The sequence below is a fragment of the Taudactylus pleione genome, unplaced genomic scaffold, assembly GCF_031769625.1.
Source record: "Taudactylus pleione unplaced genomic scaffold, aTauple2 ptg000252l, whole genome shotgun sequence".
Taxonomy (NCBI): domain Eukaryota; kingdom Metazoa; phylum Chordata; class Amphibia; order Anura; family Myobatrachidae; genus Taudactylus; species Taudactylus pleione.
Window position 1 is genome coordinate 1,790,601 of NW_028284654.1, and position 15,344 is coordinate 1,805,944.

At 42.8% G+C, this 15,344-nt stretch overlaps 1 protein-coding gene across 3 annotated transcripts in view; it reads left to right on the forward strand.

Moving 5' to 3' along the window:
* The window catches only part of HS1BP3 (HCLS1 binding protein 3), an 84,730-nt gene that overhangs the window by 59,220 nt on the left and 10,166 nt on the right, over positions 1 to 15,344 (forward strand). For all 3 annotated transcript variants that reach the window (XM_088480276.1, XM_088480277.1, XM_088480278.1), the window contains one exon: positions 14,508 to 14,665. In XM_088480276.1, the coding sequence (XP_088336402.1) occupies positions 14,508 to 14,665 (158 nt within the window). The remainder of the gene's footprint in view (positions 1 to 14,507; positions 14,666 to 15,344) is intronic.

Consider the following 15,344-nt stretch of genomic DNA (forward strand, 5'->3'; position numbering starts at 1 on the left):
TTTATAGCAGACACAGAAGCGGGAGGCAAGGATTCTTCGAAAACAGCGTATATGATCCTGTTACATCACTTCCTGTCAAGAGGTATATAAATAGTACTATCAGCCCATTGTCTCAATACACCTTGATAAAGATCCAGGTTTAAGTCCGGACTTTTTTACTTGCAAACGGACATATTGCTTTTTTCCATTTAACAAATAACTGTGGACTCTGATTTGGATATTGAAGTCCTGTTGATTGTGCCTATTTTGGTTTAAACTGGTTTTACTGCTTGGAATAAAGTGATCTTTGATCTCTATAATCGAGTATGTGGAATACAACGTATTAAGAAATTTGTGGAATATATCGGATTAAGAAATTTAAAGATACCGTTATATGCGGATCCCAGCTATCTTATTACGTGAGTTGGGGTACGCCTGTCTCTTTACGCCTTCTCTAATATCATAAGGTGGAATACTTGGAAAGAAACCTTTATATATATTTCCCACACACGCTTTAAGTGAGTTTATGGTAAGCCCATCCCTTGAATTAGTGGTGGCGAGGTTCTATTCTACTTTTGATCAAAGGATTATCTTCATCACATTCATTTTCTTCAACACAGGGAAAAATTCTTCTATCTTAAGCATTTTTATTTTATTTTTTGCAATACTTACATTTGTTTTTTCTGTTTGTGTTTATTTTTCATATCTCGAAAATTGGAGTTGATCTTTTATGAGGGAGAAATCGCCTTGACAACTTTGTGGTTTGAATATATTACTATATTTTTTAAGTGTATGTCTGTATCGCCTTAGATTCCATCCCCAAATCAACATTTATTGATCATAATGCAGAATAATAATTAGGAGATCATCATTGGGCTATAATATCACTAAAGCAACCCAGGTACCCTACCAAGGGTTCCCCCACGGGGCACTGATTCATGCAGCTGCTTTTCCCAGGAATCTTTGGTTCATCTCTGGTCCCTGGCTGAAAACTGGGACTGTAGGGTGTTACTAGGGGTGCCCTCATGGCCCAATAAAAAGACAACGCCCTGGAGATTGGCTTTGCCATTCCCGGCCTTCGTTCATTGCATCGTCCCATCTACTGTGCTGCACATCAAACGGGAAGATTAAATGACCGATGCGATTTAGTTACACGCAGCATGTAACAATACACCGTGTCCTTGTAGGTCAGATTGCGCAGTGTGTACGGCATGCGCAATCGTTACAACACTCGCTGCATCGATGGTGTGTACTCAGTTTTAGTCGCAGCATTTTGCAGTCCTAATATTAGCCCAAGCCCAAAACACGACTATATACTTGCAGTGTGATTGAAAGGGTGCGTTTGGGGGAGGTAACGGGGAGTGGCGACAAAGAACGCAAACGTGTCGCAACCATTTTGGAGGTGTATCACACCCTGCGTCTGTGATTCTGTATTCAAGAAATATGGCTCCGATGTCCCGTGGCCATTCTGCAGGACCATAGGCTTATTCAGGACTATGACAATCGAATAATCGGCGACTAATGCTGCGTCTTTGTACACAGATGCTGCAACATTTTACGCAGATGCTTGGATTTGCGAAGCCGCAGGTGGGCGTCTCAATGCTTCTCCAGACGGCTGTGACATTGCATATTTTCGCATCGCAGCTGCGTACACAGACGAAGCAGCGGCGGAGGCATTAGCGTACAGCTCTAATAAAGGGGTCTATTTACTAAGCAGTGTTAGGAGACAGAGTGAAAAGTGATACGGTGCCAGCCAATCAGCTCCTAACTGCCATCTCACAGGCTGTGTTTGAAAAATGACAGTTGGGAGCTGATTGGCTGGCACCTTATCACTTTTCACTCTGTCTCCTAACACTGCTTAGTGAATAGACCCCTTAGTTACATAGTGGGGTTGTGACGATGTGGCATCTCATTCTGGTTTTCGCAGTCCCCACTAGTAACATGGTTTGTGGAGAGTTGGCCTTCCCCTGGGATCCCCTTTAATGTATAATTACCTGGAACCACGAAACTGAAACCAATGTAGTATCCCACCTGATTCCTTATCGTCTCTATTGGGCAGTGGTGGGTGCAGTGAGGAGAACAGGAGAGGGCCAGTGACATATTGGATAGCTAATGTTACACTGACATCATGCATTGCAGTTTTGTCAGCTCTTTTATCTTTTCATCTTGTTATGTGTACGGCAAAATTGTCACAGATCCAATCCTGCAGAGATCTGGCCAAACAATCGCATCTCTTCACTTTAATGTTGTAGTTCCATATTGTTCATGTTTTCTAGTGGGGTTAATCAGTCTCCTCTGATAACCTAGTGACCTTGGTGAATTGCAGGAAATGTTGACTCAATGGGCATTCTCCTCTTTAGGAGTTGCCGGAGTTTATTGTACAGGGATTTTTCTTTTCTTTTTCTTTTTGAATTGGCTACATGGCTTTAATCACCTAGTATTTCGTAGAACTGTCTAAAGTACTTAGAACAATGTATTAATATACACAGTGAAATATATCTTTGCTCACACAATTAAATAAGCCATAAAAGCATGACCTCTGCGCTGGACCTGACTTCCTGTCTCTGTTGGCGCGTTCACATCTTCATATGATAGGGCGCCTGTCTCCTGTCTGCTCTCTTCTCTGCTGCTTCCTGACCGTGGCAATTTGCTTTTGTTATATCCAGCTGGGTCGTAGCTGGACGATGGTGAATTATTGATGACCTGAAATGAATAGCCATTAATCACAATGACATGAAATCCATTATTCTCTGGATCTCCTTTACTTAAAGTTTGGATCATTTATATTATTGGTTAGTATAAATCTGTGGCAGTTACATTTTCCAGTCCCAGAATGATAATGTCCAGTGTAAAATTTGCAAGGGCATAGGACGCTCGATAACAGTTATCCTGGATTAAATGGACACGTGTTCTCGCCACAAAGGTACAATTTAAGGAGTTGCTGTTAATCTTAAAGAGCCTCATTCTGAGTTGCATGCAAAAGCGAACGCAACAGCGTCTATTGGCGGCCTCCCATCTGCGAGTTTATGCAAACGGCCTACAGACTCCTCCCCTTGCGGCCGATTGTGCAAGGACTGAGACGCCCACTTTTAGCAGCACCTGTACACGCTCTAATACAGATTGGTGCGTTTTTATAAGCCGCCACTGATCGCATCGTCCAAGTTGTACCAGTTCTATGGCAGATACTGTTTCCCCGTCTTACCATGGCCTCCTATGCCTGCAGATGTGCGTCCGTGAACGTAGCCGCTTGCCTTGACACGTCCGCGACACTCGCATAACGGCCCAACTGAATGGACCATTTTTGCATACGCTAACAGCCACCTCCCAGTCACAGCACAGGAATGCCCATCAGTCTCTCTCCACCTTTCTGACACCGTCTGTGCCGATTGCAACAGCGCCTTCCAGTGTACAGCCTGTGTAATGCATGCATCAGATAATAATCGCTCAAATACGTGAGCATTGGCATTGCGTGTGTCTCAGAATCAGGCCCAACGTGTGCAGTCCCAAACCATCAGCGATTGCAATCAATATCTAATCAATATTTACTAGATGTGGAATGGGACGCCAGACCGTGACCAACATATGACCGCATGGGTGGTTAGTGCTGATCGCACTGATAGTGCCCCTTAGGATTTGACTTTACAAAGCTTTGTAGCAGATCATATCGAGGTGTCATATATTAGGTGTGGGGGGGTTTGTTTTAGTTCACTCAGTTAAAACCTACTCACCTTTGTTGTAACATTTAACCAGTCTAGCGTGTCCACCAAGCTCTCCAATAGTATAGTGCTGGACTCCTGCCTCCTAATTAGATGAGCCTTCTCCAAATGAATTTGCCGATGACCCTCCCTCCACACATGTGTTTTCTGCGCACATGGAAAGTCCACGGAGGAAGGTCATCGACAACAACTGTGACTTTTCAATCAGGCAAGTGGTTGCATTGGGATATTACTGTATATATAATGATTGACACTCAGCTATGTCCCCTTGTCTTCAAATTCTCCATAAAAAGGCAAGAAAAAGCTCCACATATACATGCAAGCAATAGAAAAAAATAATGTAATATGTCCAAAAATAGTTATATATAAATTCCAAAAAGATAATAAATAAAGCTTCAGAAGAACAGCTAGAGTGAATACACTTACTTGACACTTGGGTCTATGTACTAAGCAGTGATAAGGTGCCAGCCAATCAGCTCCCAACTGCCATTTTTCAAACACAGCCTGTGAGATGGCAGTTGGGAGCTGATTGACTGGCACCTTATCACTTACTTATCACTTTTCACTCGGTCTCTTATCACTGCTTAGTACATAGGGCCTAATTCAGACCCGCTCGCGAGCGTAGGACGCTCGCAAGCGGGTCGATGGTGCCCTAATGCGCATGCGCACGATGGAGGGAGCTCCGTCATGCGCATGCGCGAGACCCGCATAGCGACAGCCAAGCTGTCGCTCCGGGTCTCGCACCAAAGGGGGCATGCTGTCGATGGTGACCGACAGCACGCCCCCTTTGGAGGGCGTGCCGGGGGCGTGGCTGCCCACCGAAGGATGCCCATGGGAACGCCTACCATCTGAGTCCGGCCCCACTGACATCAGTAGTGATGTCAGTGGGAGTGATTTTGGCTCTGATAGAGCCAAAATCACTCCTGGGCTTGCGGCAGCGAGACCCTACCGCAGGGTCTCGTCGCAAGCCCGATGGTCGCGATGATCTTGACCATCGCGACCATCATCATGGACGCTCGCCATGAGGCCGCTCCAAGTTGAGGTAGGAGGGCCCTGATTCAGAGCAAGCGCTCTGGTCAGAGCGTCTGGCTCTGAATCAGGCCCATAGACCCCACTATCTTGAATCACAGATCTATCACTTATATCTTGGTTAGTCCGCAGACCCTCAGCTAATGTGCGTATCTCCCAGCGTATATATAAAAACAAACAAACAAAAAAAATAGCACCACACCGTTTGGTATAAAAACCAAAACAGCTTTTTTAATAAATTGCACTCATAATATAATAATAGAAAAACAGCATATCGTATACATATATTCTCATCACCATTGTCCCTTATATATACTCTGTATCGGATGGTGTTTTAAAAGGGGGAATTACGAGTATCTGTATTAAAAATAAAAGTGGTTGTATGGGAAAGGAATGTAATGCTAGACTGTGGGCATCTTCGGGAGGATCTGTTGCATTGGGGTATGTAGGAGGCCGACAAGGGTCTTAAAATAAACAATTAAATACAGTTGCCTATCTTAATCCCGACGCAGGAATCCAGGAGGACGACAGCCGAAACGAAGGTAAGCCCGTAGTGTTAGCCTTGGGGGCGGTTAGGTTTAGGTTACATAGCGGGGTTAGTGTTAGTTTTATTTGGGGGGGAAGGTTAGGGTTAGACACCCCGAGGGGGGAGGGTTAGGATCAGGCACCACTGGGCACTGGGGGGGGGGGGGGTGTTTAGGGTTAGGCACTAAGGGGGGAGGGTTAGGTTTAGGCACGAAGGGAGGGAACAGGTTTAGACACTAACAGGGAGGGTTAGGGTGTGGGGTGGGGAGTGTTAGGGTTAGGCTAGAAGAAGGGAGAGTTAGGGGGAGAAGGGGGGAGGGTAAGTATACTTACCCCGACCCCTGTCGGGATACCAACCATCGGGATGCCGCTGTCGGTATTGTGACAGGTGGCATCCCGACAGCCGGGAATTACATACCGATCCCGGCAACAGGACCATGATGTGACCTGAGTTTTTTTTATAGTTCATTTCCGACTGTTTTTTTTTTAATGTATCAAGAAATTCTTTGATGTTGCACTAGCCAACATAACAACTTTAATAAGGCAATACCTTAAGGTCAGAGGTCAAAATATGAACCCTCTGTGGTAAATTTTCAGTTCAGATGAATGTAAATTTCATGAGGAGGGGTCACTGACGTCTTCTGCATGCCTGACAAAGCGAGCAGCAGCAGTATTCTGCTAGAGCCATTCAGGGACCTAGAGAACACTGCTCTCCAGATTAAGTTTATCTAACATTACAATCTCAACCCAAAAGTATACTGTACACTTTGGATGGACTTCTGCATGTGTATTGCTAGTCAGTACCGTACCTAGGGGCCCAGGTACTGCTGGCAAAGTGAAGGACTTGACTAACTAAAACTTATGCTCAGCTATATCATGACATCACCATGTCATATACGCTACACTACTGGGCTGCGTCATCATGGAGGCTCCATACAGAGAGCCTTTCCCAGATGTCTGAAGATTATTGTATTTCCCACTATCAACCGTTTATATATTCCATGAGAACCAGAAATAGCAGTGGGGGGAGCTGGTTTATTTTTTTTTACCCTCTTCTCTTACTTACATTTGCAGTTCTGTAAATGATATCTTTGAAGACCTTCAGTCATTAATAGTACCCAGACCTGGATTACCCACAATGCAACATCAGTAGGGCTGCAACTGGAAATTGCTCTCTGATTGCTGTGAGTGATTCACCTAGTCTTACCCTTCTCTTAGCCGCCTTGCAGCCATCATTCACTCTCTGGATTTCTCATTACAGAAACAGTTCTGTGTCCTGGAACAGGATAAATGGTGTCACACAAGCCTGGTCCAGGGTTATCTTGTAATTATAGTAAGATCTCTATCAGTCTGTTAATATAATTGACTCTAAAATAAGATAGAGTAATTATTAATATGCAGGGTGACTGCGCCTAGAGCTTCAAACCATTATAATCCAGCTGTACCTGCACTACTGGCAATTATGCTGCTTGTGCCAAGCTATTGGTCCTCAGCTAGCGTGTTAGCACACGTGGTCCTGTCCCAGTGCCAGGGCGGATATGTCCCAGTAATTTACAGGAATAACTCTTAGGAATCACCCACTATAGAAATCATTAATCTCTATGGCAGACATGCCTACCTCTCTACGGTGACTAGTGGAGTTCTGTCTCAGAGAGCACCTAAAAATATTGAAGAGACTACACGTGAGTGAATATATTTTAGGTCCTTACAGAACAAGCGACATGTAATTTTTTTTAAATGAGTACATTTTTATTGCTTTATAGAAATACATTAACAAATAACCAAACAAAATAAATAATAAAAAATATATAATAAAAATAAAAAAAATAAAAAATAATAATAATAACATATATATATATATATATATATATATATATGCACATATACATACACACATACACACACATACATACATGCATACATACATACATACACACATATACACATAAATACATAATCAAATAACAGTATCTGGAATATAAAACCTAGATCTACAAACTGCATCCCAGATCCATTGCTTATAAAAAATATAATATTAATGTGTATACCAAAACAATAAACATAGATATATATATACACACATATATACATACACACATACATATATATATATACACATAAAACACATATAAAAAAAAAATACCACACTATACAAATATTGGAATATTGTCAAAAATAACACCTGAAAAATTGGCAAAATCAACTAGATCCCAATAAATTCTCAACTTATCACACAGCACATTACCTCCAACAAAGTAATAATCTACCTCATTATCCTAACAATAATATACCGGTCAATCATTAGACAGTGCACGGGCATAACAGGATTTAAGCCAACTGCTCCAGATACGTTCATACTTCTTCTCAGCTTTGCGACAAATAAACACATGTTTTTCATGTTCAACAGTGGTACGGACCAAGGACAGCCAAGCATTATAATCTGGTCCTGTAGGAGCCATCCACGACCGAGCCACACATACCTTAGCTAGTGTACACATATTGACAATGTATTGTTTAAGATATCTGTCCACTACCTCATCGTCCATAGAGCCTAAACAGCACGTCAATGGCGTAGCTAAAGTGGGAGCAATACCTGTATTGAACAAAACTCTCAGAACCTTATTCCAAAAAGTGCTAACCACCGGACAATCCCATAGAAGGTGCCAGAAAGTACCGCTACTAATTTTACACTTAGGGCATATGTCAGATGCTCTCCCCCCAAACTTTAGCAAACGAACAGGAGTTAAATAGGTACGGTGTAGAATAAACAGTCGTGGAAATACGAGGAGCTTCTAGAGCATTATCCCATTCCGTATCACTTATAAGGCCAATATCTCTCTCCCACTTTGATCTAAGATGTGGTAAACTATCCTTATGATAAGAAGACAATATATAGGAGTATAAGTAAGAAAGCGTCTTCCGGGGACCTAAAGATAAAAGGAATGACGTCAATGGGATATTTGAATTAGAGGAGGGCCATCTGAAAATTGAGCCGAGAGAGCATGCCGTAATTGTAAATATCTATAGAAATATGATTGAGGGAGATGATGAGCTTCTTGGAGTTGTGCAAAAGATTTAAGAATTGAAGTGTCATATAAATGACCCAATGTAGTTACACCGTTAGAACCCCATGTCACCTCAAGCTGTAAAGAGGCCAGTTCAGGTAATATACGATAACTACATAGAGAAGTGTCTGGATCTAATCCCATAAACTGTAGAATACTAGATACCAATTTCCATATCTTAATAGCTTGCATCAACAGGGGAGGGCCTTTCCGTATAATTCTACCCGCAAGCAAGGCCTGCAATGGTGTAAAGTTAGGGAAAATCTGAGAAACCAACATAACGTGCAGGGCATAGGGGAGTCATCTTGAAGCCATAACCGTATATGTGCCATCTGCGCCGCATAATAATAAAATTTGAAATTTGGAAGAGCCAAACCTCCCCCAGACCTAGATCGGGTCAGAGCTGCCAGTTGAATACGTGGTCAACGATTCACCCAGACCAATGAAGAAAGAAGACTATTCAAACGCCTAAACAATGTATCTGTAATAAAAACAGGAGAATGCTGCAAAACGTACACAAATTTTGGCTGCACCACCATCTTTATTAAGTTAATTCTACCAGTAACGGTAAGAGGGAGCCGGCGCCAGGACTGAAGTTTGCCCTTTAAGTAGACAAACAGGGGCTCAACATTCAATACTATATAGTCCTTTGGGGAATTACTTATCCAGATACCTAAATATTTAAATTTATTTACCCAACAGAGAGGGAGAGTGACAATGGGAACAGTCGGATACAACCCCCTAAGAGGAAGGATAGATGATTTGTCCCAGTTTATCTTAAGACCAGAAAAAATTCCAAATTGTTCTATGACTTGAAGAACCACAGGCACAGCTGTTACATAGTCAGACAAAAAAAGTAATAAATCATCTGCATATAAGGAAACTTTGTCCATTCTATTACCCAATTGTAGACCTATAATATCAGGGTGAGAACGTATAATACAGGCTAATGGCTCAATAGCCAATGCAAACAGGGTTGGGGACAAGGGGCAACCCTGTCTTGTGCCCCGAGACAGGGGGAAGGATGGGGAGATAAACCCATTCACTGACACCCTGGCAGTAGGGTTCGCATACATAAGCTTTACCCATTTCAAGAATACCGGCCCAAACCCAAAACATAACATGACCTCCCACAAAAAGGGCCACTCCACAGAGTCAAATGCTTTTGCAGCATCTAATGACACAAGCGACATGTAATTTACTCTGGTTTTCAAACATATTTATGACCATTTAATTGTTTATTACAGTATTTAATCCTGGCACTTGTGTCCGCACAGTGTAGCACATACAAACGTTTTATTTAAAGGTTAGTAACGACTACTCTAATAGATACAAACACAGTCGTATTTTAATAGTATCACATCATGGAGATCTTAACTATAAGAGAAATATGTGTTTACAGAGACGGCACCACCCTGTTTTTTACCTTCTTCTTGGCAATATAATGGCTCTAAATTTGGATGCATTGGTGGAATAAACCTTAACACTGTTATAAATAGCCATGTCCATTTCTATTTCAAGAGTTTATAGGATGTTTATAAATCACTGCCAAGTTCTGGTAAGACTTTGTATTATTAATAGTGAAAAGTTCCAATCTGCACTCACCTACTGTATCAGCGTGATCCTAGATGGCTACCTAGGCATCTTCCCGTGATGGTGTAAGTGAGAGAAGAGATGACATAATTACTTTTCTGTTGCTTTTTGTTCTCTGTTTGCGGTCAGATTTTAAATCCCTATGGGCCTGTGTATTGGGGTGGGGGTTTGTCAAGTAATTGTGAACTGGGGGCAGATTTACTAAAATTCAGTTTTAGTTTTTCAAAAAGGGCAATAATAGTACTTAATGCTAAACTACTCTGATTTAGCATTAATTGATATTGCCCTTTGAAATCCATTGGTCAATTCTGCCAATCAATGGCGGCTTTGAAAACCTGATGAATAGTAAATCAACCCCCAGGTCTGGGCAGATCGATAGATTGTAGGGTTGGCTAGCAACCATCAATGGTTTGCTCCCAATGGAGGAGGTCCGATGGTTCTCTGCGATGGATGGCATGGTGCTCCACCCCCTCACACCGCCAGCATAGCTCTGCCCACCTTGAGTGATTTGCCTGCCTATCGCCGAATAGCACATGCGGATATGTTCATTGATGATATAACCCATAGTGGTTTCCCATTGATTGTTTCTTGCAATCAATATCAAACACCAATGGCACCATCGATGGTTAACCATTCTGAAAACCATTGGGGTGTAACCAAAGTTGTAAATATGGTCTGGAGCTGTTATTTGGCCCTAAATATGGTTCTATCTAATGTATCTAGTTTTCATCATGTGTTAGACCCCAATGGTAGGATCTCGGACATGTGAATATGGTTGGAATATGAGAGACATCAGTCTGTGAGTAGGGTCATGTTGTATAGAAATGATCCTAACCCTCAGTCATTTGCCATATGGCAGTAATGCATTTATGTTGGCCACCTATATGGAAAATGACGGTCTAGTGACATGATTAGCCAGTGATTGAGTAGCATAAAGTCCCGTGGCTAGGACTTGCATGGATCCAGGTATTACTAGTATTACTGCTTCATATTTCATAACCAGAGACATAGGCCATACATTAGGCTGGTCATTTGGAGTAGGGATAGATCACCGCAAAGGTATAGGTATAGTGATAGACGTAGTTCTTAGGAGAACCAGGCCCGAGATAGCTAGTTCATTTGTCTTCATTGTAATCAGTCATAACTTGCAGTAAGTGTTTTCCTAGCTAATTGCTTTCATGTTCTCTTTATACCTCTGTGGGAAAAGTGTGTGATGGTTACATGAAGTTAGGAGCTTATAATGATGACGCTGTGCCACTTATGGTATGTAGCACCTCAAGACACAATCATTTTTATTTTCTTTTGTTCAGACTTTTCCTGCAGCCTTTCACTAAAAGCTTGTCTTGGAACTATAGACAGTATTGAGAAGAATATCTTAAAAAATAGTTAACAATATACTTATGGCCAGTATATAAAGCTCACTCCCGGGTCCCTGCAGTGGACAGAACACCACCTGGTTAGAAGAAAAGAGGTTTAATCTAAAGGTGTGACCAGGATTCTTTACAGTAAGAGCAGTAAAGGTGCGGAATTATCACCCACACTGGCAGGGACATTTGGAAAGCATTGCACTAATAATAATAATAATAATATCAAATTCCACTGCAGCTCTGATTAATAAAAAAGTTAAATATTACCTCTCGATTACATGTCTTAGGGCCTGGTTCACTATGGATCGCAATTCTGCTTATACTGTACGCACGCACCGAAGTTCTGCTAATATCAGCGGTGCTATTCAAAGGTGTGCATTCACATTGCGAACGCATCCCCTTACTCCGTATACTAGGGAAACATAGTGAAACTATCGGTAACATCGGACCCATAGGCACACTTGCACAAGCCCTGACCTTACTCAGAAATTGCTAATATCCACACATGCTATCAGTGCTATGGCTGCTTATGGCCACGCAGTGGATAATTTATGCACGCCCCTGCCACGGCGTTGAAACTCAATGGCACGCCTGCGTTCGCCCGACCAAACCCCCCCCCCCCCCGGTCACCACCCACAAACTGCACTTCCTGTCAATCGCTCTGCTGTGGGTCTGCATAGCCTCTGCAATCGCAATTCTGTTTGCAATTGCTAGTTCGCGCACTGCGATGCATGCACAGAAGGAAACAATCGACCGATTGCGTGCGTCTTTGCATCTGCGTTCTTTGCTGAATCAGGCCCTTAATCCCCTCTTGCATTACTGCCTAATGGTTTCTGACAGAAATAATAAAGCTGAGACTGCAGTCATTTCAGCTGCTGTGACATCACTGGCCATGTACATGTGTATTATTCTACCTATCCACTTAGGTTTGAAAACTTGCTCTAAAGTAATTCACTGTCAGTCAGTCTCGTTCTGCTACGGTAGAGAAGCGCCTCCTATCTACAGTAGACAGCAGGGTAAACATATTTAGTTATAGTTACCTCAGGTATTTCAGCCCAGTCATTACCAGACCTCGTTTGCTGTTTCAAATGTCAAGCAGGAGCAACAATTAGTAGACATTTTGGTTAATAACGGATAAACTTCTAATGTTTCTTTATGCTGTCTCACAATGGGAACGACTGGAAATTTTCCAGTCTGCAAACATACTCTGCGTGTGTACATGATGGTGAAACCTGTAGAGAGGGCACATCCCCGAACTGTCAAGCGAGCAGCCTGTGCTTCTGGTATGTGTTATGATTCCGCGGGCCCCTCAGCAGCCATCACTTGACAAGAACTTTTCCCAGATGCTAAACATAATTAGGACATTTTGTTCCATAGCAGGAAATATTCTTAACTAAAGTTTACTATTCAGTGACAGCACTGGGGGGCATTTAACCAGGTCATTTAAACGTAGACAAGATGGAATGCCCTTCATTTTACTTGGGTATATTATTGTGTTTAAAACTTCCCTGAAAGCAATCTTGGCTAAAGCAGATGCATTCTCTGCTCTATTAATTAGGCCTCCCAAGTTGCTTCCTTTGTAAAGAAATAAGGCCCTCATTCAGAGCCGCTCGTTAGCGGCAGTACGCTCGTTCCGAGCGATGTTTGCACATCTGCGCATGCGTACGGTTTTTAGTACGCATGCGCGAACCAGTCAGTGCGGCCGAAAATCGTTTGTACGCTATATTGCGAGTGCCTGCTATTTTGAGTGACAGAATGAGGCGTATGTGGGTGGTAACAGGGGAAGGTGCTTGAAAATGGGGAGTGGAGATCCGAACGCAGGCGTGCTTAAAGGTCAAAACGGGCGTTTTATGGGTGTGTATATTTAAAACAGCAGCGTCATTGTCCACGTCACTGGGTTATTTTATAGCCAGAACTGCTCGCAAATTTGTGGTAGCAAACACCAACCACAAGAATAGCGAGCAGTTCATACGCTGGTCGATGTACTCGATTAATCTAATAAATAGCGGACATGACGTATGGTGCGAGCGGCCAGGGGGCGTTTTTAACAAATAAACGAGCGTATGTTTTGCTCGTTCGTTCAGACTTAGAGGTGTGAACAGACTGCAATGTGCGTACGGATCATTTGAATAGCCACCCCTTGTTTTTAAACGAACGACCGCAAATAGCGAACGGCTCTGAATGAGGGCCTAAGTTCCTTTTGCTTTTTTATTATTTTTTTCCTTTTTTAAAAGTGGCTACAGACTCTCTCTGCAGGGGACGCGTTGTTTTGAGTGTAACCATAAATATATCAGTGGGAGCTGCCATTTTGTTTTAGCTGTCAGAGGCATGCAGAAAGAGAAAACAACAATAGCAGGGTTGCCCCCTCTATGATCTAAGCCAGTGCTTCTGAAACGCTCCCTAGATTCACTTAGGTGCAGGTTTTAAGGATATCCAGGTTTGAGTGCAGATGGTTAATTCAAAATAGCTGAAGTACTAATTAAGGGCCTGATCCAGGGGTGGACTGAGAAGTGGCCGCGGTTTCGTTTTTTGGCCGGCGCCCGCCTTCATCCTTTTGACGGTCGCCCGCCTTCGACTTTATAAAATGCAGTTACGGAGTCCTTCCCTGGTGTACATCTGTGTGTGTGAATGTGCAAAGACTGAGACGCCCACCTTCAGCGTCCATGCTCACTGTAATACCGCCTGGTATGTCCTTAGACGCCACCATCGGTCGCACCATTGAAACCTGCACCAGCCCTATGTCAGGTCCATTTTTTCCCTCTGGGTGCTGCCTCCAAACTAAACTATTGAGCGTCTGAGTGCGCAAGCACGTCAGTGACGTGGCCGCGACACTCCCATAAGACGGACTAGCTCCGTGCCTCTGTTAAGCAGCCTCCCTGTCACTGCCCAATACATTTTCAAAACGCTTCTGTGTGCATGAGTCTGAAATCGCGTACTGTACTTATAACGGCAACTCGCCCCCCTCCCATGTAATTGCTTGGCTCTCTATGACTGAAGTACTACCATTGTGTGAAATGAGGAAGATATGGTTTTCTTAATATTTACAACATTCCTGGTTTTCTTGTATATCCTCTCAGTATATATTTTTATATACAGTATATATGTTACCTTTATCCTGAGATGTGATTGTGTTTGTCCTGGGGTTTAGTGGTGCTTTAACTTCAGTATGGTATATTATGTCCTAACCTCCATGTAAACCTCTGAATCTTACGTCCACATTGTCCGACTTCCAGGACCAAGAGACTGAAGAAGAAAGTTACAGTGAAGAGCACTGAAGACCCCAGGACCTCGATGGGTCTGTTCACTGATGAAGTCGATCCAGATTCCGAGCTGTTTGCACTAAATGAAAGAACTTCTTTCACCAACAAGAAAACTGTGATGGCGTCAGAGGGTGAGTTTTTTTTTTTTCTTTAATTGAAGTAATTTATGTAAAAAACACAAATTGACTGAACCATTTGAGACCCAGGGGCATATTGAATTTGGAGCCAAAAGTCAGTTGCCGGACTTTTCGCCATCATTGTTGGTTTCAGGGTTGAAAAAGCATCGCGCTCGTCCCCGCCCTATCCCTGTATTCAATTCCAAATCGGTGAAAACGGGACCCGAAAACGAAATTGGTCTCAATAGGTGCTGTTTAGCGTTTTTGGGAAAGTGGTGAAGAATAGCATTTAGCAACTTTTTGGGGGGGCAAAATAAGTAGTCCCATTAAATTTGGGGTACATGAAAATGGGTACTTGCATATTTTAAAGTGGCTAATGTGAAGTTTTCAAAATCCTGAAAAATCCACCTGCAATAAAAACACACCTTGGGCATACTTGGGGACCCCCCCCCCCCGTGAGTCTATTTCGCTAGTTTAGAAGTTTGTCCCCAGTACTTTGTAAAGATTTTTTGACACAGAACACCTTTTGGGGACTGTCCAAGGGGTGTAGGGTGGTTTTTTTAAAGTTTGTACCCCAATTCTGCACTTTTTTTCACCACCTATTCATAGGTCAATGCATGGTCTGATGCACTGACTTTCCGCTCTGGCGAAAAAGTCGGAAACATTGAATACGGGATAAGTCAAACCTGCAAAA